Genomic DNA, 25,546 nt, shown 5'->3' on the forward strand with positions numbered 1-25,546 from the left:
AAGTTCCAGTCGTGGTCTCGTCGCGTGCGGTTCATTTTTTCGTTGCTGCCAGATCGTCTGTTGTGTTTTTGATTCGGGTAGCCTCGGAAGTCAGTTTTTTTTTCAGGGATTTTCATCCTGTTGGAAGACTCGGAAGTCAGATTATGTTGTTCGATTCAATGTTGTGCGAAGATTGATGTGTGTGAAAAGTTTTACAATATGAGAATCCAAAAAGAAAAGTTTTCGTGCTTATTCTGCAAATGAAAAAGAATGCGGTTTCGAAAAATGGACTCCGCTCATTCGTGTGTGTAATTTAGATTTAGCTGCTATGACGAAGCGTTAGCAACGCGCGGATTACTTTGGTGTTTTTTTCGAACCGTTTGCGTTTTTTCGGGTGAAGTGATTGAGTGCGCATAAACAACTTGAACCCCAGAACATGTAGGTATGGACTTGTTCGAATTCATCGCAGCAAGCGGGAAATTTCCAATGGAGGAAAGCTAGAAACTGGTGAGAGCGTTCCATTTATTGTGCTTTAGTGCTCAACTCATAGGTTGAGACAATAATATGACCTAGCCAATCTAGCATCAAAACTTTCTTTTGCTGATTTTTTTCTTGTAATTATTAATGTTTTTTTTTTATGAATTTTCTACTAATTAAAATAATTTATCATTTCCCAACCCAAGATTCAAGATATAGCTGAAACGCAATAAAAAAACTGAGATTATAGTCATTCAATTAATTTAGACTCAGAGCTATAAAGCTTAACGTCAAGCTACAATATTTCGTTAAAAAATGTTGTAAATCAAACAATTCATCGCCACCTTGAGATAAAAATTGATAGATTATAAGAAATTTTCACATTTCAGGTTCTTAGATAATTTGTTCGAATTTTAGCGAAATTTCAAAGTAAAATGAATATTATGCCCTTATGAACTATGATGAGTTGTCAATATTCTTTTTTTTTTTCATTATTTATTCAATAGTGATGTGAATAGTTCAAATCGTTTCCATATTTAATAGTTGTTATTTATTAACATTTCAAAATGTGTAAGAATATTGTTATCATTTTTGTTTTCGACCTGTATGAAAAAACTACATTGAGCCATTCTTAATTTATTTCATGAATTCCAAAATTGAAACGTATTATTTGTTTTATTCTATTTTATTATTTTACTATAATCAAAATTCTTAGGAGTGAAATTTTTTGTACTGAAAGTTATTTTTTTCGTAAATTTTATTCTTTTTACTCTTTATCAAAAGCTTAACATTATTTCTTCAGGTTTTACTTAAGGTAAATCTTTATTTTACACATATGTTTATAATTTGAAATTTTATTTAAACATCATACACATATACATTTGCATATTGGGGGTTGGGAACAAGAGAGAATGCAACTGGGGATAACCTAAAGAAACTATTGCAAGCGGAGTGGTAGCCAACCATTGCAGGTTTCAGAAGGTTGGATGCCTTCTCTCGACGAACCATCGGCCGTGGAAGCCTTCGGGCCAACCACACAGACATAGGCAGGACCTTGCTACCGATGGGGGAACCATACATACATACATACATCAATGTGTTTAATTCTACCATCCAATTTGAGAAGACTTATTGTCAGTAATGGGAATTAAAACAAATGATATCTAAAAATTTTAACATTGATCACATTTCACTGTTATTAACGGGCTGATTGTGTCCAAGCATGCTTGGCATCGCTCCTCAGATTTGCCCGTTCAGAGTAAGAGCGTGTATTTTTTTCGCTGTGCTCTCCCAAACGGCGAATCTTTAAAAAAATGCTCCGTTACCTCCAGAGCGACCAAGCGTCCACCCAAGTGTGGGCAAAAGAAGCAAGCAAACTGATGAAGTGCGTCCCGGTGCAGATAAATTCGTTCGCACTCGGGCGATAGAGAAGCTTTACAGAAAACTCGGTTTGCCTTCATCGGTTGCGTCTGGATCGATGTTTGGAAGTGCGTCAGAATTTACAATGCAGAACATAAATCTAACGGAACTTAATTAATAACGCCAAAGGTAGTTAAGATAGAATGCTGGTGTTTTCGACAACATTGTTCTGTATAATAAAGCGCATATTTTTATATGAAACTAGCTGACCCGTTGTGCTTTGCTACACCTTCCGGAAATAAATGTAATTTGTAAAAATTTATTCAAATTTAGATTTTAGAGAGCATTTTTTTAAATCCAACCTCATCATACTTCAGAACCAACAACTTTGAAATGAGAGCGGCAGCTGCAGTTCTGGATTGCAATTCAAAGATGGTATATATTATTTACTGAAACTTGATCTCTAAACTTGTTTTTCAATATCTGAAATTTGTACTCTGTACCCAAAAAAACATTTTTAAATATGGTCCCTTCTTTGAAAAGCTCTTTATCTTAAATTTACATGGGAGCTCTCCCATCTTTTTCAATTTTGTCCCCCACTGCTTGAAGAAGGTAGGCAAATTTAACCGGCTCGATACCCAAACAGCACTTATCATGTTAATGAAAAAAATATTAAATTAGTTATGTATCAAATACAGTGCAAATTTTTTTTTTATAAATTTACTACGGTTAACATATAAATATTTAAAAAAAAATCAGTTGCATCACTAAATAAGTTCTCAGCGTTTTTTTTTAATTTTCTCTTTGAAAGTCAAATATTCAAAAATGTAGGCAAAAACAAATTTCTAAGTTTACATTTGTCCCGTATATTGGGGAAAGTGTCAATGCAAAGCTTATTTACAGATGCGTCAGAGTAATGGCTTTAAAATCGAATGCTGTTTACAAAGACATTTAAGAATTTTCAATATCCGCTGTAGTTTCAACATTCGGAATACCCCTTCTGGTCTTTCCAACATATTGAATCATTTTGAAGATGGATTTCTGAAAAGTTCGACGTTTGCCCTTGCCCCACCGTGTAAGTTGACAGAAGGGAATATTGTTTTTAACACTTTAAGGGTAAACTAATAATTTCTCTTAAAAATATTGCGTCCAGTTGAATATCAGTTCTCAAGTCTCGCTTTTCAAAAACGAAGTGGATCAAAAGTCTCTTTTATGCAGCCATGTAACACAAAAACACTTTTCATGTTAAGTACGTACTTGAGTTGGTATGTAAGCAAAAAGTACAATGGTTTTTTCAGAATTATTCAAAATAAAAAGCTCCCATTTTCATTTCTAAATTCGTTTCAGTTGTGTATTTGGGCCGAAGTAACAATTTCTAGAAGAAAACATTATTTTCAATTTTTTTAACAGAAAAAGTTGAACGTTTGAACATGTTCTAATGTTCCTTGAATGAAAAGTCGAATGCTACCTACCCTAACATGAACTAAATATGGAAGTATTTTTGCAAATCTTTCAATTGGTTTTGATTCGATTGATAAAATACCAATCCGTGTCACATCTAGGCGTCATTTATTACCACGTGCTGTGCACAAATCAAATAAGCAAGAAAAAACACATCTAGGTTGCATATCGCCCCACGTGTTTGAGAAACAGGCGCCTTATTGTTAAATTTTCCAGCAATCAATGAACAGTGTGCTTTGGTTACTATCCTCTTGCGACGACGTTTGCTCGCCCATGGAAACGAAAAACAAACCCCTCAAAGAAAATATGCTTGGTTGAGAAATACGCGCCAAAATATTCCTACTGATCAGTATGCTATGCCTTTTGCGACGTTGGCTCGCGACGCCTCGACCATAGAGACGAAAAACAAACCGCCCAAAGGAAAAAAAAATCTCGAGAAAATGGATGTCATGACTTTAATTTGTTTCGAAAAACTACAAATTTTGTATGGAAGCCTCTCCTTCCTTAAGTCGGATGGAGTTTTGACTATTACAGAAACCATCCCCGGCCTCAAAAACCCTCAGATGCCAATTTTTACGATGATTGGTTCAGTAGTTTCCGAGTCTATAGGGAACAGACAGACAGACAAACATTCATTTTTATATATATAGATATAAAGTTTAGAAGTCCACCAATAGCGAGATATAAATCATAACTTTCTTGTTTAGCATATTAGAGCTTAAGTTTCTTCTACAAAGTTATTTATCTCAACAAAATACACAACTTTGCTTAACATATCAAAGTTCTACAATCTTAACTCAAGAAGATACGGTTGAATAAAAAAAAAAATACTTGAAAAATGCACTACAAAAAGTTATTGTTATTATCGCGCTATTTTTAAATCTCTCGCCTTTAAATTTTATATCAAAATATGCAAATTAACAACTTTGCCCAAAACACCTATCTTTTCATTCCTAAGCGAGTTCCTCTAGATTGATGTTCTGCACCAGGACAAATGATAAGCTACGATAGCTTTCTTCGGTCGAAAAATATCAAAAGCGTAGCGGTTAAGGAAGATAAATCCTAAATTTTACTATTTGTGAAAGTTTTGAAGTTTTATTACTTAAATTTGTCCCAGATTCTTGCGTAATGTTCACGGTTTGTTTAAAAGGCAAAGATTTTTGGATAATTTGAGTAAATGTTACTTTTCGAATTGCTGCTTTTGTAAATTAATGCTTCCCACGTACGATATCAAGAGCACATAAACCTAAGTAAACAGCAATTTGCGGATGCCCGGATATTGTGAAAAAACTACTTGGATTTTGCGCAGTTTCATCCACATTATTTGGAAAATGAAACAAGAAAGTCGAATTCAGTTTAAAATTGTTTGTCAAAAATTGGATTTGTGAAAATTTTTTTCATCAAACATCATTTGACACTGCTGATGTGTTGCGACAAAAAAAATGTAAGTCGTTTTTCTTCACTAGATGAATGTCTGGAATTTCCTCAGATTTGGCCGGATATTGCTCGGTTTATGGAATGGAGAATTTCAGATTATTTGCCCGGTTTTCACCATGTTTTTCAAATAATTTGCCAGGAAGTGCCCGGCCCGGCTACGTACAAAAATAGTTCATACATAAACCTACATTGGACCTCTTCAACTGATGCACTGTTCCGCACTGCGTAACGGCTTTTTTGAAGAAAACATTCCTGCATTGAAATCTTTCTGGCTTGATACACTGAGCGGCACAGCAGCGTCGCTAGAGCACAATTTTCTTGCCAGCTCCTTCTCTTTTCTTTGGAGCGAGCGACGTCCACCCGACCGTCAGAGCAACCGCAATCGGGCGCACTCGGCAAAAAGATAAGTGAACGTTGATCGGCTGAGCAGTGCACTCGGAAACCGAAATGATAAAAGTGTAATTCGTTCTCTGCTCTGTTCTGTTTGCGAGGTGTTGGACAAGCATGTGTCCAAGAATGGAAACATTGAAATAAAAATTAAATAAAACCTTTTTTCATAACATAACTTCGATAAAGATGATTTGTTTATGATAACTTCAAAAAACTATTAGTGGAACTTTGAACATTAAAGAACAAGAGCTCAAAAAACAGTGTGAAATAAAAAAAGCGAACATAAAAAAAAGAGAGTCTCAAACAAGGTTCAACAAGATTTGAAAGGCTATAAGAAACAAGATTTGAAAGGCTATAAGAAATCTCTAAGTAAATAATACTTAAATATATCATCTTGATAATTAAATTTTTTTTTTATTAGATGAGGGATAGGAAAAATTAATAAAAAATTATCACTTGAAGATTTAAAATATAAGACGAAATGAAACGAATAAACGCATTTAAAACGACAAACATAGTGAATAATCTCAATGAAAACTTTAAAAACACTAACACATTTCTTATAATGATGATTCATCATTATAAGCTTCCAAATTTTTGATATTTCAAAGGACTCATATTGATTTATATTTTATGTAAACCCGAGCAAAGCCGGGTAAAATCAGCTAGTATAGAATTAATCACGACCTGTTTAACATACTACATGTGAATGTTTTTTTAAAGAAATAATAGCGAAATACAAAGTTTTTTTTTTTTTAAATGGTCAAAAACTTTAAATAGGAAAACAAATAACGGAACTGCAATAGTTCTAAAATGGCAAAAATGACAAAAATGACAAAAATTTTGTCTCGAATCTATCACGTATTTTCTTATGGCAGAGTTCATATTAGGATGGCAGCAAAATGGGTCATGTCGAATTTCTTAAACCGATTCTAAATCATGTACAATTTGTGGGCTTGTAATATAGCTCAGTTGACAAGTCTGTTGTCTCCTGAGCCGATGTCCGCGAATTCGAGCCATAGAGTAAGTTGTACCGGATAGTTTTTCAATAACGCTCTGCCAACTACAACGTTGATAAAGTCGCGAATACCATAAAGATGATAAAACGACTATAATCGAAACAAAAAAAATACAATTTATAAAATGGCCCAAGAAATTGGCTTGTGAAAAATTCAGGTCAGTTGGACATAACTTAGGGGTGTCTCAATGCGCTCAAAGCCGAGGTAATTTGATTTAATAAACCTACTATCGGCTTCTTGGTGCTGAACGAAGACAGCTACCCGAATCTCCTGGTATGCGACTAATTCCATCGAATCAGATAGGCATTCCCTCTAGACTAGAAGCTTCCACAAAACCTCATAAACGGCTTCTTCAAACAAAAGTGCAGCTCAGCGAGCAAACGGCACCCAACACGTGGCTTCAAGCTCCAATAAAAGTAAACAATTCGTAGCAACAGCAAATTCATCCGCCTCTGAAAAGCTGCGCGCGCGATTCACTTTCTTGGCGTCGGACACGCAAATCGGAAGCGCCCATCGACATCGCGCGATCGACGAGCGTCCCATTTAGGCACGTCCTCGCATTAAGAAACGATCAACAAAACTTTTGTCGGACAGCAGCAGCAGAAGTAGTAAAACACTTTGCACGTTCGCCACACGACTTTTGAAGACGACGACGACAGCAAAACGTCAAGCTTTGAATGAGAGGGAGCAAAGAAGAAAAAACAAAACATCCGCATGATTTTCGACGCGCCACGAATCCGATCAATCCGTCGCTATTATTTTTGGGGCTTCTCTGGTGGACACCGATTCAATGAAGAATAATGACGGTTATTTGGCGAGGGCAGCCTTCTCAACGCCGCCAGTCAAGCCACATATCCGTTCCCATGATCTGTCAAATTAAAGAAATAACCCCTAGGAGTTCGGTGCATGAATAACCGGACACACCGGAAGAGCGTTTGATAACCCGCCGAAGTAATCGGTTTGGTTGTTTTTTTTTTTTTGGAAAGCTCCGACTATTGAGAGAGAAAAAAACGACGGTTATTTAATCCGCGAGATTCCAGCAATAGTTTTTGGTTTTAAAAGGCTTTGTTATGATCGGTTCTCGTTTTCGTAGCTGAGTGTTGAGCAACGTAACAAAAAAATGTGACAAATTTGTTATTATTAAGAAGGCAGAAACCCAACACCTTTTTCAGGTACACCGCAAGGTCAAAGGCCGATACACAGCAGACCTCGCACTCCGTTTGAGCCTACATTGTTGAATAATTCAACTTAAACACAGCGATTCAATTTAATTCAATCAAGGCACTGATGAACTAATTTTTACGAAATTTCCATCGTTCTGGATGACTCGAAGTCTTAAAATTTGCTGAGTTATATATGTATGTATTTTGTTTATGTATTTAATATACAGGAGCTCGAAAATTTCTGGACATTTTACCATCATTAACCGTTAATGAAAATCATAACTGTGGTTTTAATCACTAATCACTAATCACTAATCACTAATCACTAATCGTACATCCACAGCCAGAACTTATGTCTTAACCCGGAGAATAATAAAAGGTTGTTATTATTCTTTTTGTCTTTGTTCATGTTTTGCATTATATTAACATAAAAACATTAAAATAATAGAAAACATAAATTGGCCGGGCCCACTGAGGAGCAGAGAACGCAGAGACCTCAGGAACAAAAACAAGAGAAGAAGCGTGGACCACCAGTACCATACGCTCCGAGGGACAATGCGTTGGAAGAATGCTAAAAAATGCTTCTTGTTGATAAAAAGAAGTGTGGCTCTGATCATTCTTCAGCGACTGTACGACTGTAGTTATTTTGTACAAATAAATCACAAAACATAAGGATCAAATTATGTTTGGGAATTTGACATCATATTTAAGCTTAAAATTCTGAAACTTCTAAATTGATGGTGATCCTTAAACGGTTTCAGCGAAAAAACTAAAGCTAGACCAAACTTTTAGGTAAACAGTTCTATAACGAAAGAATTCAGTGAGTATCGTACCGTATAGTTACCGTAGCGATAGTTATTTGTAGATGTAGTTAGGCACAGTGGCATCGTTGCTTTTCAATATATGCGAACCCATCATGCTTAATGGAGTTCATGGCAAGAGAGGAATTAAACCAATGGAATCTCAATGGGTTTATGATAAGGGTAGCACGATTTTGAAATTCTAATAATAAATGAAACGCAAACCCCGTTTTCCTGATACCACTGCACTGTAGTACCTCTTTGCTAAAGTGGCATGGCAGCTTGCCAAATCTGGCCAAAACTTTACTGGTCTTTTTTGGAATCTAAAATCTACGGAAGAATACGTTTTCTAAGTCATTTCTTCTTGGTCATCTTGGAGTCCACGCCCTTGTTTGTCAAGAAAACCGAGGTTTTTCGTCCGCAGCTGCAAATACCTTGCCAGATCAAACACTTTCTTGCAAACTTATTGCCAATCGGCAAAAACGAATTTAAACTTGCCTGGGACCCCGACCAGTGGCTTTATAAAATTTTAGCCTGGGAGCTGCCCAAAATCCATCTTCACGTACGTTTCGTCATCCATAAGGATGCATCCGTCGTACTTCGTTAGAACCTTGTTGCATAAATTCCCGGAACGTCCTTTGGCTACTATATTCTGCTTCAATGTTCGTTTTGGTTGCTCACTGGCCCGATGAGGTGGTTCCATCGTTCACACAAAGATATCGTATCCAAAATATAGCAAAATATGGCAGCTGATTTTAAGATACGTTTTTGATGAGGCATTCACCTATCTAACGGTAAATAATTTACCACGGCGATCGGCAGCGCAAGCTTTATTGTTGCTTCTCGGAACTTTTTTATTAACAAATTTTAGGTTCTCAATCAGGCTAAACTTTATTATTTCATGATATTGAGGATGTTTTACATCTCCAAACTGTAAAATAGATTACAATATATCACTTCGGTATAGACATTTATAAATTTTTCAACATTTAAATGCTTTTTTTAGTTGTTTTGGTTTAAGAAAAAAATATCCTATTTTGAATTCTTGTGTTTAAGTTGTCGTTCATGTTTGTTTCTTGGAAGGTGTATGAAAGGTCCTAGAAAATATCTAATTAAATCGAAACGTTCCTTGAATATTGGAGACTTGAATCCGACATCAAAAATTTGGTTATCGCTGACTTGAAAAATTGACTTTTTCCAGCTTTTTGGGGATTTGAACAACTGTGTGACGGAGCACCGGTCGGCATTGAATTTTTGGCGATGTCATAGTCCAACTGCCCTTGGTTTGCCTTGATCGATCTAAACACCTTCAAATCATAACTGTGGTTTTAAAACAACAAAAACTCAAATCAGATTGTTTATTCCCAAAATGCTTGTATATTTTTTAATCAATCAAACAGAATTGTTGAGCTGTTGTTTACAGCAAAACCATAGTTTATTTTTTACGATGTACTAGTTCTTAGATAGCCTATGTTTTGTTACTAAACATCGTAACTCTTATCAAGTTTTATATTTCGAGCATTGTCAATCATTTTTTTCCCTCTTGAAATTTTTTTGTTAAAATGTACCAAATCGTATTTCAATTAATCACGATATTTTTAATATAATCTGACTATAAACCTCTTAAGCATTCCAATTGCTAATTTTTAACCGGGTTTGCCGGTAATTCAAAGAATATTTGGAAATGCCAGGTCCGGTCCCGTTGCCTGGATATCTAAAAAAAGCCTAGTTTGCGGAATTCCAAGTTCTTAACTTCTTAATTAAAAATTTTGAGATAAGTTTTGAACGCCGCTGATATGCCTTGGTAAAAATTATCTTTCATATGTTTATTTTTATTTTATATTTTTATTGGCTAGCGAACGGTAGACAATGTGCAACTCGAGACCCCATTTACCCAACCTTCGGGTAGTGGCCATATCACCTCTTGTCTGCAACTCCGATTCTCTACCTCCCCGTGGGGCTAGCTGGGGTGCGAGCAACCTTAGCGGAGATCGGGTACCCAACCCCGGTGGATGCTTTGGTCGCATGCAGACTGAGTCAGGGGGATTCGTACGCGTCTTTTCTCTATGTCAGGGGCGGCGTGTGGAGTGCAACAACGTCCTGGTGGTGTTCGGGATCCAACACAGCAACATCACGACGGTCCTCCTGCGAGATAGTGGGGTTAGCTGTGGGCCTTGCGAGCCCGTGACTACAAAAAAACATAAGCAACTAACAACGAACAACAAATTTCGGATGGAACGGTACGAACGTATCCTGATGGTCGTGCCATCTACCAGAGCTGCGGCAACCCACACGAGCTTGGAACAGCTTTTATAATGATGGGAAAGATGCAAAAGCGCGTGATCGGGTGGTGGCTGATCAACTCACGAATGAGCCGGTTGAGAATCAAGGGCCGGTTCTTCAACATCAGCATCATCAACGTGCACAGCCCTCACCTCGGAAGTACCGGTGACGACAAAGACGAATTCTACGCGCAGCTGGAGCGTGAATACGACCGTTGCCCAAAACATGATATCAAGATCGTCATCGGGGATTTCAATGCTCAGGTCGGCCAGGAGGAGGAATTCAAACCGACAATTGGAAGGTTCAGTGCGCACCAGCTGACCAACGAAAACGGCCTCAGACTTATTGATTTCGCCGCCTCCAAACGAATGGCCATACGTAGTACCTTTTTCCAGCACCGCCTCCCACACAAGTGTAGTGTATAGAGATAGTGAGATGCATGTTATAACTTAATATAAATCGAAATAATTTATATGATAATATACACCGATCGGAAAGAACTAATACCTAACGATTTGTACCAGTGTAGATGATATAGAGAAACAAAATTGAAGAGTAATAGGGATCTATAATCGTGAAAAAGGAGATAGAGGAAAAGGAGAGGGAGAGAGTTATAGAGGTTGAATATTTGAAAAGAGAAAAAGAAAGATCAGTTTGCAAAAAGTTGTTCAGAAAACGAGTGGTGTGAAAAGCTTGTTGGAGATTAGGATGAAATGTTGGTGTTAAGGTCGATCGGTTACGACAACAAGTACACCTGGAGATCACCGTACCAAACTCAATCACAGATAGATCGACCACGTTTTGATCGACAGCCGGCACTTCTCGGACATCATCGACGTCAGATCCTGTCGGGGCGCAAACATCGAGTCAGACCACTATCTGGTGATGGTGAAAATGCGCCAAAAACTCTCCGTAGTGAACAACACGCGAAACCGGCGCCCGCCTCGGTTAAATATCGCGCGGCTGAAGCAACCTGAGGTCGCGGCAGACTACGCGCAATCGGTCGAAACAGCGCTGCCGGCAGAGGGCGAGCTTGACGAAGCCACTCTCGAGGACTGTTGGGATACCATCAAGACAGCCATCAACAGTGCTGCGGAGCAGCGTTGCCAGATTGAAAACCGCTCAAGTCCGTAGATTTGACGAAAATCGAAAAACGTACTGATTTCGGCAAAATAAAACTTGATGACCTTTTTTTTTTTTTTGGTCGTAAGGTAGAATTTTCATTTATCCGCAGAATCCCTTGAATTTATGCGATTATCCGTAGAAAATCTGTAGGAAATGCTGAAAATCCGTAGATTTCGAGCATCGAGCCGTAGCTCCGTAGAAATGCTGAAAATCCGTAGACCTACGGAGAAATCCGTAGATCTGGCAAGGCTGCTGCGGAGAACGTCATCGGTTATGTGGAGCGATCTCGACGGAACGACTGGTTCGACGAGGAGTGTAGGAGGGTGATGGACGAAGAGAATGCCGCACGGGTGGCAGTAGTGCAAAGAGGCACCCGTCGAAATGTGGAAAATCACCGACAGCGGAAGAGGCAGCGAGTCCGAACTTTCCAGGAGAAAAAGCGCCGCCCGGAGGAGGAGAAGCTAGAGGGGCTGGAGCAGCTGCATTGTTTCCAAGAAACACAAAGTTCTATCAGAAACTCAACGCATCCCGCAAAGGCTTCGTGCCGCAAGCCGAAATGTGCCGGGATGTCCTGACAGACAATCGTGAGGTGATCAAAAGGTGGAAGCAGCACTTCGATGAACACCTGAACGGCGCACATGCAGGAGATCAAGACGGTGGGGGAAGGTACATCGCCGGCGTAGCCAACGACGAAGACGAGCCACTCCCAACGATGAGTGAAGTTAAGGAAGCCATTCGCCAGCTGAATAGAAACAGGTCGGCTGGGAAGGATGGCATCGCAGCTGAACTCATCAAAATGGGCCCGGACAGGTTGGCCGATTGCCTACACCGGTTGATAGTCCGGATCTTGGACATAGAACAGCTACCGGAGGAGTGGAAGGAGGGGGTAATATGCCCCATCTACAAGAAGGGCGACAAATTGGACTGTGAGAACTACCGAGCGATCACTGTCCTCAATGCCGCCTACAAAGTGTTGTTCCGCGGATTTCGGGTGAATTGTCGAGTTCATTCGAATCACGCAGGGGGCTTCGACAAGGTGATGGTCTATCCTGCATGATGTTCAACGTGGCGCTAGAAGGTGTTATTCGACGAGCGGTGGGCGAAATGCGGGGCACGATTTTCAACAGATCCAGTCAAATTATCTGCTTTGGCGATGACATTGATATAGTCGGTAGATCATCTGCGGCGGTGGATGAGACCTACCGCAAACTGAAACGCGAAGCAGGAAGGATTGGGTCGATGATTAATATGTTCAAGACAAAGTACATGCTGGCCTGCGGATCCGGGACCGACCGAACCCGCTTGTCCAGAAATAACAAGGTCACGATCAACGGCGACGAGCTCACTGGTGACCGCAGACAATGACACAAGCCGTGAGATCCGGCGGCGAATTATCAACTTACTATGGACTCACAGGCAACTGTGATCGAGAAGAGTTAGCCCTCGCACGAAGTGTAACCTGTATATGACGCTTATTAGACCGGTTGTTCTCTACGGGCACGAGACATGGATATTGCTCGAGGAGCACCTGCGTACACTCGGAGTATTCGAGCGACGAGTGTTAAGAACCATCTTTGGCGGCGTACAGGAGAACGGAGTGTGGAGGCGAAGGATGAACCACGAGCTCGCGCGACTCTACGGCGAACCCAGTATCCAGAAGGTGGTGAAGGCTGGCCGGATACTCTGGGCAGGACATGTTGCGAGAATGCCGGATGACTGTCCTGCAAAACAGGTGTTCGCTACGAATCCGGTAGGAACAAGACGAGCGGGGGCGCAACGAGCAAGGTGGTTAGACCAAGTGTAGCGTGATCTGGCGAACGTGGAGTGCCCGAAAAATTGGAGAACGGTTGCCATGGACCGAGTGAATTCCTCCATAAAGCCGGCCTGATGACTTCCCACGAATTTGTTTGCTTGTGGCGTTAGGCGGCGGAGTAGGATTCGGAACAACACTTTGTAAGCGGCATTGAGGGCAGTGATCGCTCGGTAGTTCTCACAGTCCAATTTGTCGCCCTTCTTGTAGATGGGGCATATTACCCCCTCCTTCCACTCCTCTGGTAGCTGTTCTATGTCCCAGATCCGGATTATCAACCGGTGTAGGCAATCGGCCAACCTGTCCGGGCCCATTTTGATGAGTTCAGCTGCGATGCCATCCTTCCCAGCCGACTTGTACATTCTTAGACCTAGCTTATTGAGCTGTCAAACTTTAAACGCAATTTTCGCGAAACAGCATTCGCCCTTTCCTAAAATTGATACCGATCTGTTCTCATGCTGGGAAAAAGGGAAAAAAAGTAATGTGATACTAGGATCAACTCATCATGACAATTTTTTGAAGAAAAATATATTTAATATTTACGAGTATAAGTTAATGCACATTCAGTTCCACTTTCCGTTGCAAATGTTGTTTTCCTATGAATTAATTCAAATATCATAATTTCATAAAAACGGGATCATACAAGATATTCCAGAATTCAATCATTCAAAAATATTCAATTAGTTTACAATTATGTTATTATTTATGTGAAATTATGATTATTTTAAAATACTGTTATCCTATAAAAAAGTTTGAATCTTAATTTCTTAAATTCATTTAGGATTTACTAGGTTCGAAATTCTTTGATCATTACTCTGAATTTATAAATTCATTATTTATTTTTTTTTTTGTGTCATGTGCATACAAATATACATAATTTATAGACTGTAAGAAAGGCTACAATCCACTGTTAAGTGTATTAAATCGGGTTTTTTTTAAATTAAATCCTCGCAGACACTACCAGTTTTGGTTTACAAACACACGAAATCGGTCATCCAAAAGACTCGGATGGGAGTGGAGCCCCAAGAATATACATTTTCTGATGTATAAAACGCTGACCAAAAACATAATTGAGTGTCTAATCGTTCTTCCATTGTCGCGCATTAGGCCGAAACTCAAGATTTGTTTGAAAAAGAAGTCGATCATTAAGCAAATTCTAAGAACTAAGAAAGTTTCAAAGCAAACGAAGAGAATTCGTGTTCTGATAGTGTCTTCCTTTTCAGAAGGTTAAACGACCTTTTCAAGTAAGCCCTTTTTTTGGACAGCTCAAGAAGAAAACTTCTCTTATAAGGTTAAGATAATATTGTCCATAGAATGTAGATGATAGTTTTACTTATATATTGTTAGGCTCGAGAATTCTAAAGAGAAAAAATAATGTATGCAAAACTTTTACTTATTTTATTTAAGTTTATTGATCAGTGTAAGTAATTATGATTTACTTTTCTAATCTTTGTGCGCATAGATACAAACCAAAATCTGAACTTCGAGACCTAAATTTGAATCCTGTTTCGAATTAAATACGAATCAATGACAAATTATACAAAAAAGTTATGCAAAATTTAAAATAATAACGACTTGCAGTCGTTCGAAAGCCGTGTATTTTTTGTATGCCCGTATTCGTCTTTTAAGTTACATTAATTTCGTATAGTTTCTGTAAATCTAATAGTTTGTACATCAAAATGATGTAATATTAGGTACCATTTGCAAATTAAGTTATGTGCACGTTTTTGATGTAATATCACAATACTTTTTTTGCTGTGAATGTCATATTGACATAAGAGTAGATAATGGTTAATCCGTAGTGGTTCCACTTAGGTAATAGGATGGAAATGAAATTTTCTTTTCGGTCCGTTTTTTCCTCAAATCCGAATCGTACAGATCGCCAGATTGTTCCGTTTTGGCAAATAAGGCGAAAGACAGTTGCTTATTTTTTTTGATCTATCCTTCATCTTTTTATTGAGGTGATACTAAATTTTAGTTTTTATAATTTTAGCTCCAACTTCAACATACAGGAAACCCGAGGTGTTAATATTATGTTTCCACTTCTTACTTTTCCTTAACGGCTCGAATCATCATACGGGATTTATGCAAACTTTCGTATGAACTTTTAAAGCTGCTCCAGCACATCGAATCTGCATTGGTAGATCCTTTCTGATAAAGTCCGTTGAGATTACTAGAGATAGAAAAAATGCATAAAAGAGAACAAAATTAATTCAAAAATCATTTATGAATTCCAAATTGAAGATTACCTATTATGACAAGCCGTATACCACCATGCACCTTTGTAATCCACAGCGCAGTTTCCTCCATGAGTGTCATGATCGGCATCCTGGGTAGTGAACTTCATGTCGAGCGCGAAGCTTAGCGAGTCTCCAGCATTTCCACTGTAGGTGCCCAATTTTGACAGGGTGTATTTTTTGTCAGCTCCATCAACCAAGAAATGGCTATACTTAGCGACGCCCTTCTTCCCATCGAATGCCTCCACTATTACGTGGAGCTCATGAGCCTTGAGCAAGGTGAGTTGGTGAATTTTCTCAAGGCCCAACCAGAACTCGTTCTCTAAATTGCCGAAGCCCTGTTCATATGCTGCCCATTTGCGGTAGAAATCGACCGCGCCATCAAAACGGTTCTGGATGACAGTCCAACCTCCTCCCTCGTATTCTTGGTCGCAAAAGGCTTCAAACGATTTAATTCCATCAGGTTGCAGCCTGTAGACTCCGGATGTATTACTTGTAATGTCGGAACAAGTTTGATGTATTTGAGGTTGTTTGACCGAAAGCTGTGGGATTTTGGCCAAAGTTTGTTCGAACGAGTTGTTGGTCAGAAATCTTACAAGCAGATCGTTCAACATTTCTGTACTCGGCTGTAGTTGTTGAAGCTTGTGTATCGCAGCTGTGCTGTTTATCAGCCTCGTCAGGCTCATGGTCGTAAGCTCTGATTCACTCTCCAGTGTGGCCAGCGTTCGAGCATGACGTTGTACTAGGGCTTCGTTGCTACGAATCGAATCCCGTATTTCTTCAAGTTCTGCTCGGAGAATGTCGAACTGCTCTTTCGATCGTAGGTAGTCGCTGTGCATGCTGGATATTTAGGACAAACAAAAGAAACGTCAAAACGTCGGTTTCGAAGATCAGAAGTTCAACTAACTTAAAATTAATGGAATCCAATCCTGCAATCGTTAACTCGTAGCCCAATGCTGTTGTAGAACTATTCTCCATTGCGTTCGCCCTTTCGAAGTAGCAGAGAAGTATGGCTAGAAGCGCTATTCTACACTCCATTGTGCAGAGAAAGTAGTGACTTCGTCTACTGAATTGATGTTAGATCTTACCGATTCCTTTTATAGATATCTGCTGCACGAGATGGTGATATGAAAACCGCAGCCTAAACCACGATATGTATGTATGTATGTATGGTTCCCCCATCGGTAGCAAGGTCCTGCCTATGTCTGTGTGGCTTGGCCTTCGAATTAAATTCTAGGGCTTCCAAGGCCGATGGTTCGTCGAAGGAAGGCATTCAACCCTCAGAAACGTACAATGGTTGGCAACCCACTCCGCTTGCAATAGTTTCTTCAGGTTATCCCCAGATGCATTCCCTCTAAAAAATCCCTACCCCAAACGATAGAATATGGCCGTAAGGAAAATTACTCACAAAGTCTGCTTAATACGATTATATGTATGAATTATAAAAATATGAATGGTGTTTTGTTTTAAAAGGATACGTATCTGAAAGGATAAAAGTTAATATGCATGTATGTATAACTAAACCAGCATGGGCACGTTTTGCACCTTTTTATCCCAACTTACGGTAATGATTGACAATTACTCTATTTAAATAACAATCTTATATTACTGTGCTAATTCTCCCTTCTGAAAATGCTGTTTAAAGTATTCACTTTAAACTATTTACTATCTCGTTTGTTAATAAGGCATAGAAAATAAAACAATGTTATATGTGCAGTAAAACCATGTATTATGCGATTAAATTTTAATTTCAATTTGATTTTCACGTTCCAAAGGCAAGAAATGTATATAAAAAAGATTCAGAGCTTTGAAAATACGTAAAGAAATAAATAATCATTTGAACATGATATCTGAAATAGACAGCAACTAATACTTATCCAATTCAATTAGATGTTCTCTGACTGGAAATAATCAAGAAAAACATCGGTTTAAGTATCATCCATTGTCAAAACACAAAAGTCAATAAGTCAATTCGAATATTCATTTTGTCAAATTTTGAATGAAAGAAAGAACTTAAAATAATAATTTGAATGATTTGTAATTGAGATTGCACAAATCAATGCTTATTTTGTCTGGTGAAATAAACTTGATAACATTGTTAGTCGATCGATTGTCGTGTTAACTGGCACCGCTAAAACAAATTGTCGCGTTGCTAGTTCTGCTACTCGCCACCGTGGTATTTATAGCAGTAACAACGTTTTTTAAACCAGCAGCAGAGAGAAAGAGATGGAAAAATAAATAAATCGGAAAGATCTCACCCAGGCGTCCTCCAAAATTGTCGTTCTCAGTAAGTGGTATCCTTCTCGAACTGGTTGCCCCCCACAATCCGGAACAAACCAATTTCGGAGATGAACCTTCTCCAACACCACACCAGGCATTCCCAACCAAACACGAAATGATCATGTGAACACCTTTCAATGGTGCAGGTATATCCTCTCACTTGCACTTATCATAACCACTTGGAGAGAATCCACGCAAAATTTCACTACGAAGACGGCCATTTTTCTTCCAAACAGAATTTCAACGCTTCACTCTATATTCTGTTTTCAACCCCGGTGGCACAGATTTTCACAAAAATACTTCTTTGCATTTAAATAAAAGTAAAATAAGCCACATTTAGACTTTCTCACTACGTTTCAGCATCTGATCACACCCCAATCCAACAGACCCAGCACTATAAAACCTTCTCCGGTGCCTCAAGCAATTCAGATTAAACGCTTGGCTTGTATGAGCCAAATTTCTGGCTTTTTACTGATAGACACTTTTCAATTACAACCTCAGACACTCCACTAGCCCAATTATGCACCATTTAACTAATATACAACCCGTCGCTCCAGTGAAAAACCGCTCAAAATATCCTCGCTTACCGCGCATGAAAATCAACTGAACCGTACCGCACCAAGTCCCCGACGCGAATGTCATAAGAGCTTATTTCGTGATGCTCAAAAATTATAATATTTTCGTAACTTGAGAACCAAGCTAGTTTTTTTAAAATATCTCTGTAAAGATGATAAGGAGATTCCTTTTTTTGTAAAAAATTAATACTATAGGAAGTACGAAACAAATCCTCATGAAAATTTATTTAAGAAAATACGCACTTTCGTAGAAAAGCGTAGTTCTCATTATGCCTCGGGTGCTCGTTATGCCCTCATCTCCCCTATGTATCAAAGGTTTAACAGTTCAATTCTGCTGCAATCCCAATAGAATTTTACAAATATAGGAAAACTAAACATCTAACTGTATAATGTTGCACAGTTGGAAAGTTTGGACCCAAAATCGATCAACTTATGCATGGAACAGATATTTTCGCATGCACATTCAGTTTCACATGAACTATGGCTTTTTTCTGGGCAACTGATATACTTTACTCATATTTTCCGGTCAAAACTACCACAAAATTTTAATTTTCGTTAAAATTTCATTAAGATAATTTTTATTTCAGGTCCACAAACACACTGGGGATTTTCGATTAAAAAAAGGTTTTCAACAACATCGCGTTTAATAAATACTAGTTTACCATCATGGCTTATGTAAAAAAATCGAGGTATCGACTGAAGTACACCGTTTTAAATACAATTTTTTTTAAAAAACCTTCATTTTATTCTATTTGCCTTACGTTTATATGAAAAGCTGGTTGATTCCAATACTGTGCGAAATAAAAATAGTATCACTATGTGTTTTGCTTGTTAAAATATGAATGATTGAAAATCACCAAAATTTTCTTCTACAATTTGTTTTGAATTGTTTAACGGATAAATCAAGCATAAGTTTCCTTTTTTTGGACGTTGCAATTGGCGTTGAGGACAGAAAATATGAAAAAAGGGTGCAAAATATGAATAGTACCACTTGTGTTTTTCAACAAAAACAGGATTTTTTTTTTTTTAATATGTTTTTATTTGTATCAAATCATGATTACACTTATATTACATTATTGCATTAAACTAGGTGTTCAGCTCAATAATGAACTGTTCATAGCCCTATAAGTAACTAGATTATAAAAATTTATTTATAAGATTTAAATTTGCTGAGCGCAATCAAGTTTTAGAACATCCTGTAATAGCAAAAATATTTTATACTTAAAACTAAACACTATCTTAAAATTAAACTAGTTATAAAGAGAACGAATCTCTGCGATGGAAGACTGCATCGATTTGCCTCTGAAGTTGGAGATGATTTTGTTGGCCATCTCTTCGATAGATTCAATGCCTGCAATCCGATGAAGATCTTCGGTGCTGTGCCAAGGTGGAAGCCGCAAAATCATTTTCAGAACCTTGTTCTGAATCCTCTGGATGGCTTTCTTCCTCGTCGCGCAGCAGCTAGACCAAATCGGAACTGCATACATTATCGCTGGTCGGAAGACTTGCTTGTAAATAAGCATCTTATTCTTCAGGCAAAGTCGGGATTTCCTGTTGACGAGAGAATAAAGAGATTTAGTGTATTTATTACATTTAGATTGAATATCTTCAATGTGATTCTTAAAAGAAAGATTCCGATCAAGCTTGAGTCCCAAGTACTTCACGTGATCAGACCATTCTAAAGAAACCCCATTAAAAGTTATGGAATGATTTTCATTAGGTTTTAAAAAATTTGCTCTTGGCTTATGGGGAAATAAAATAAGTTGAGTTTTGGAAGCGTTAGGAGAAATTTTCCACATTTTCAAGTAATTCAAAAAGGAATTTAAATTTTGTTGCAATCTACTGCGTACCACCCGTAAATTTCGACCTTTTGCTGAAAGCAAAGTATCATCAGCAAATAATCTTCTACCTTTTCCTTCTGGTACATCAGGAAGATCAGAAGTAAAAATATTGTATAAAATTGGCCCAAGTATACTGCCTTGAGGGACACCAGCTCTAATGGGTGTCCTTTCAGAGCATGAATGAAAACCGCAGCCTAAACCACGATAACTTCAAAATATAGTTGAGCAAGCATTATACAGTGCAAGCTATAAATAGAATGTATACAAATTTGCTGACCCGATAAACTTTGTTCTACCATCTATCAACAAATTGTAGGTAAATGCTTTTACGCTGAGAAACTTGAAGGAAGCGGTGGTTAGAGGGTTAAAAAACGGTTGAAAGATTACTCTAAATTAAGGTTGCCAGATTGCCCGATTTTATCCGGGTGTGCCCGGATATTTGATACTGAATTCGACCCGGTTGCCCGGATTTCATTAAAAGATGCTCGGATTTTGCCGAATTTATTCAATTTATTCGGCAAATTAAACAAAAAAAAAAAACAAACAAAAAAAAACACCTTCAAAACGAATTTTTTTGAGCAAGTTTGGAAGCCAAAAAATGGTTCAAAACCTTTAACCCTACTTTAAAACAAATTCAAAACAAATCATAATAAATGAGGCCATCAGAGTAATGACAAAAGTGTCAAAAATGACAAAAATGACAAAAATGAAAAATGACAAAAATGACAAAAATGACAAAAATGACACAAATGACAAAAATGACAAAAATGACAAAAATGACAAAAATGACAAAAATGACAAAAATGACAAAAATGACAAAAATGACAAAAATGACAAAAATGACAAAAATGACAAAAATGACAAAAATGACAAAAATGACAAAAATGACAAAAATGACAAAAATGACAAAAATGACAAAAATGACAAAAATGACAAAAATGACAAAAATGACAAAAATGACAAAAATGACAAAAATGACAAAAATGACAAAAATGACAAAAATGACAAAAATGACAAAAATGACAAAAATGACAAAAATGACAAAAATGACAAAAATGACAAAAATGACAAAAATGACAAAAATGACAAAAATGACAAAAATGACAAAAATGACAAAAATGACAAAAATGACAAAAATGACAAAAATGACAAAAATGACAAAAATGACAAAAATGACAAAAATGACAAAAATGACAAAAATGGCAAAAATGACAAAAATGACAAAAATGACAAAAATGACAAAAATGACAAAAATGACAAAAAATGACAAAAATGACAAAAATTACAAAAATGACAGAAATGACAAAAATGACAAAAATAACAAAAATGACAAAAATGACAAAAATGACAAAAATTACAAAAGTTACAAAAATGACAAAAATGACAAAAATGACAAAAATGACAAACTGACAAAAATGACAAAAATGACAAAAAATGACAAAAATGACAAAAATGACAAAAATGACATAAATGACAAAAATGACAAAAATGACAAAAATGACAAAAATGACAAAAATGACAAAAATGACAAAAATGACAAAAATGACAAAAATGACAAAAATGACAAAAATGACAAATCTGATTGACGATAATGACAAAAATGACAAAATTGACAAAAGTGACAAAAATGACAAAAATGACAAAAATGACAAAAATGACAAAAATGACAAAAATGACAAAAATGACAAAAATGACAAAAATGACAAAAATGACAAAAATGACAAAAATGACAAAAATGACAAAAATGACAAAAATGACAAAAATGACAAAAATGACAAAAATGACAAAAATGACAAAAATGACAAAAATGACAAAAATGACAAAAATGACAAAAATGACAAAAATTTTAAAAATTACAAAAATGACAAAAATGACAAAAATGACCAAAATGACAAAAATGACAAAAATGACAAAAATGACAAAAATGACAAAAATGACAAAAATGACAAAAATGACAAAAATGACAAAAATGACAAAAATGACAAAAATGACAAAAATGACAAAAATGACAAAAATGACAAAAATGACAAAAATGACAAAAATGACAAAAATGACAAAAATGACAAAAATGACAAAAATGACAAAAATGACAAAAATGACAAAAATGACAAAAATGACAAAAATGACAAAAATGACAAAAATGACAAAAATGACAAAAATGACAAAAATGACAAAAATGACAAAAATGACAAAAATGACAAAAATAACAAAAATGACAAAAATGACAAAAATGACAAAAATGACAAAAATGACAAAAATGACAAAAATGACAAAAATGACAAAAATGACAAAAATGACAAAAATTACAAAAATTACAAAAATTACAAAAATTACAAAAATTACAAAAATTACAAAAATTACAAAAATTACAAAAATGACAAAAATGACAAAAATGACAAAAATGACAAAAATGACAAAAATGACAAAAATGACAAAAATGACAAAAATGACAAAAATGACAAAAATGACAAAAATGACAAAAATGACAAAAATGACAAAAATGACAAAAATGACAAAAATGACAAAAATGACAAAAATGACAAAAATGACAAAAATGACAAAAATGACAAAAATGACAAAAATGACAAAAATGACAAAAATGACAAAAATGACAAAAATGACAAAAATGACAAAAATGACAAAAATGACAAAAATGACAAAAATGACAAAAATGACAAAAATGACAAAAATGACAAAAATGACAAAAATGACAAAAATGACAAAAATGACAAAAATGACAAAAATGACAAAAATGACAAAAATGACAAAAATGACGAAAATGACAAAAATGACAAAAATGACAAAAATAACAAAAATGACAAAAATGACAAAAATGACAAAAATGACAAAAATGACAAAAATGACAAAAATGACAAAAATGACAAAAATGACAAAAATGACAAAAATGACAAAAATTACAAAAATTACAAAAATTACAAAAATGACAAAAATGACAAAAATGACAAAAATGACAAAAATGACAAAAATGGCAAAAATGACAAAAATGACAAAAATGACAAAAATGACAAAAATGACAAAAAATGACAAAAATGACAAAAATTACAAAAATGACAGAAATGACAGAAATGACAAAAATAACAAAAATGACAAAAATGACAAAAATTACAAAAGTTACAAAAGTTACAAAAATGACAAAAATGACAAAAATGACAAAAATGACAAAAATGACAAAAATGACAAACTGACAAAAATGACAAAAATGACAAAAAATGACAAAAATGACAAAAATGACAAAAATGACAAAAATGACATAAATGACAAAAATGACAAAAATGACAAAAATGACAAAAATGACAAAAATGACAAAAATGACAAAAATGACAAAAATGACAAAAATGACAAATCTGATTGACGATAATGACAAAAATGACAAAATTGACAAAAGTGACAAAAATGACAAAAATGACAAAAATGACAAAAATGACAAAAATGACAAAAATGACAAAAATTTTAAAAATTACAAAAATGACAAAAATGACCAAAATGACAAAAATGACAAAAATGACAAAAATGACAAAAATGACAAAAATGACAAAAATGACAAAAATGACAAAAATGACAAAAATGACAAAAATGACAAAAATGACAAAAATGACAAAAATGACAAAAATGACAAAAATGACAAAAATGACAAAAATGACAAAAATGACAAAAATGACAAAAATGACAAAAATGACAAAAATGACAAAAATTTTAAAAATTACAAAAATGACAAAAATGACCAAAATGACAAAAATGACAAAAATGACAAAAATGACAAAAATGACAAAAATGACAAAAATGACAAAAATGACAAAAATGACAAAAATTACAAAAATGACAAAAATGACAAAAATGACAAAAATGACAAAAATGACAAAAATGACAAAAATGACAAAAATGACAAAAATGACAAAAATGACAAAAATGACAAAAATGACAAAAATGACAAAAATGACAAAAATGACAAAAATGACAAAAATGACAAAAATGACAAAAATGACAAAAATGACAAAAATGACAAAAATGACAAAAATGACAAAAATGACAAAAATGACAAAAATGACAAAAATAACAAAAATGACAAAAATGACAAAAATGACAAAAATGACAAAAATGACAAAAATGACAAAAATGACAAAAATGACAAAAATGACAAAAATGACAAAAATTACAAAAATTACAAAAATTACAAAAATTACAAAAATTACAAAAATTACAAAAATGACAAAAATGACAAAAATGACAAAAATGACAAAAATGACAAAAATGACAAAAATGACAAAAATGACAAAAATGACAAAAATGACAAAAATGACAAAAATGACAAAAATGACAAAAATGACAAAAATGACAAAAAGACAAAAATGACAAAAATGACAAAAATGACAAAAATGACAAAAATGACAAAAATGACAAAAATGACAAAAATGACAAAAATGACAAAAATGACAAAAATGACAAAAATGACAAAAATGACAAAAATGACAAAAATGACAAAAATGACAAAAATGACAAAAATGACAAAAATGACAAAAATGACAAAAATGACAAAAATGACAAAAATGACAAAAATGACAAAAATGACAAAAATGACAAAAATGACAAAAATGACAAAAATGACAAAAATGACAAAAATAACAAAAATGACAAAAATGACAAAAATGACAAAAATGACAAAAATGACAAAAATGACAAAAATGACAAAAATTACAAAAATTACAAAAATTACAAAAATTACAAAAATTACAAAAATGACAAAAATGACAAAAATGACAAAAATGACAAAAATGACAAAAATGACAAAAATGACAAAAATGGCAAAAATGACAAAAATGACAAAAATGACAAAAATGACAAAAATGACAAAAATGACAAAAATGACAAAAAATGACAAAAATGACAAAAATTACAAAAATGACAGAAATGACAAAAATAACAAAAATGACAAAAATGACAAAAATGACATAAATGACAAAAATGACAAAAATGACAAAAATGACAAAAATGACAAAAATGACAAAAATGACAAAAATGACAAAAATGAGAAAAATGACAAAAATGACAAATCTGATTGACGATAATGACAAAAATGACAAAATTGACAAAAGTGACAAAAATGACAAAAATGACAAAAATGACAAAAATGACAAAAATGACAAAAATGACAAAAATGACAAAAATTTTAAAAATTACAAAAATGACAAAAATGACCAAAATGACAAAAATGACAAAAATGACAAAAATGACAAAAATGACAAAAATGACAAAAATGACAAAAATGACAAAAATGACAAAAATGACAAAAAT

The 25,546-nt window shown here is 35.2% G+C and overlaps 1 protein-coding gene across 1 annotated transcript; it reads right to left on the reverse strand.

Annotated features, from left to right (window-relative positions):
* Nucleotides 1-6,929: 6,929 nt before the first annotated feature.
* Nucleotides 6,930-16,578, reverse strand: LOC129741285 (ficolin-1-like). The gene is made up of 4 exons (XM_055733010.1): nt 16,448-16,578; nt 15,553-16,380; nt 15,354-15,476; nt 6,930-6,990 (listed from the first exon to the last, which is right to left on the reverse strand). Exons 1-4 carry the CDS (start codon nt 16,576-16,578, stop codon nt 6,930-6,932), a joined length of 1,143 nt encoding a protein of 380 aa, XP_055588985.1.
* Nucleotides 16,579-25,546: the final 8,968 nt, after the last annotated feature.

The sequence above is a fragment of the Uranotaenia lowii genome, chromosome 2, assembly GCF_029784155.1.
Source record: "Uranotaenia lowii strain MFRU-FL chromosome 2, ASM2978415v1, whole genome shotgun sequence".
Lineage (NCBI taxonomy): Eukaryota > Metazoa > Arthropoda > Insecta > Diptera > Culicidae > Uranotaenia > Uranotaenia lowii.

Coding starts and splice junctions, on each gene's coding strand:
- LOC129741285 (XM_055733010.1), bottom strand. CDS start 16,578: ATGGAGTGTAGAATAGCGCTTCTAGCCATACTTCTCTGCTACTTCGAA. Junction 15,477..15,552: donor TATACGGCTTGTCATAATAG/GTAATCTTCAAT, acceptor TTCTATCTCTAG/TAATCTCAACGGACTTTATC. Junction 6,991..15,353: donor ATTCGAGCCGTTAAGGAAAA/GTAAGAAGTGGA, acceptor TTAATTTGACAG/ATCATGGGAACGGATATGTG.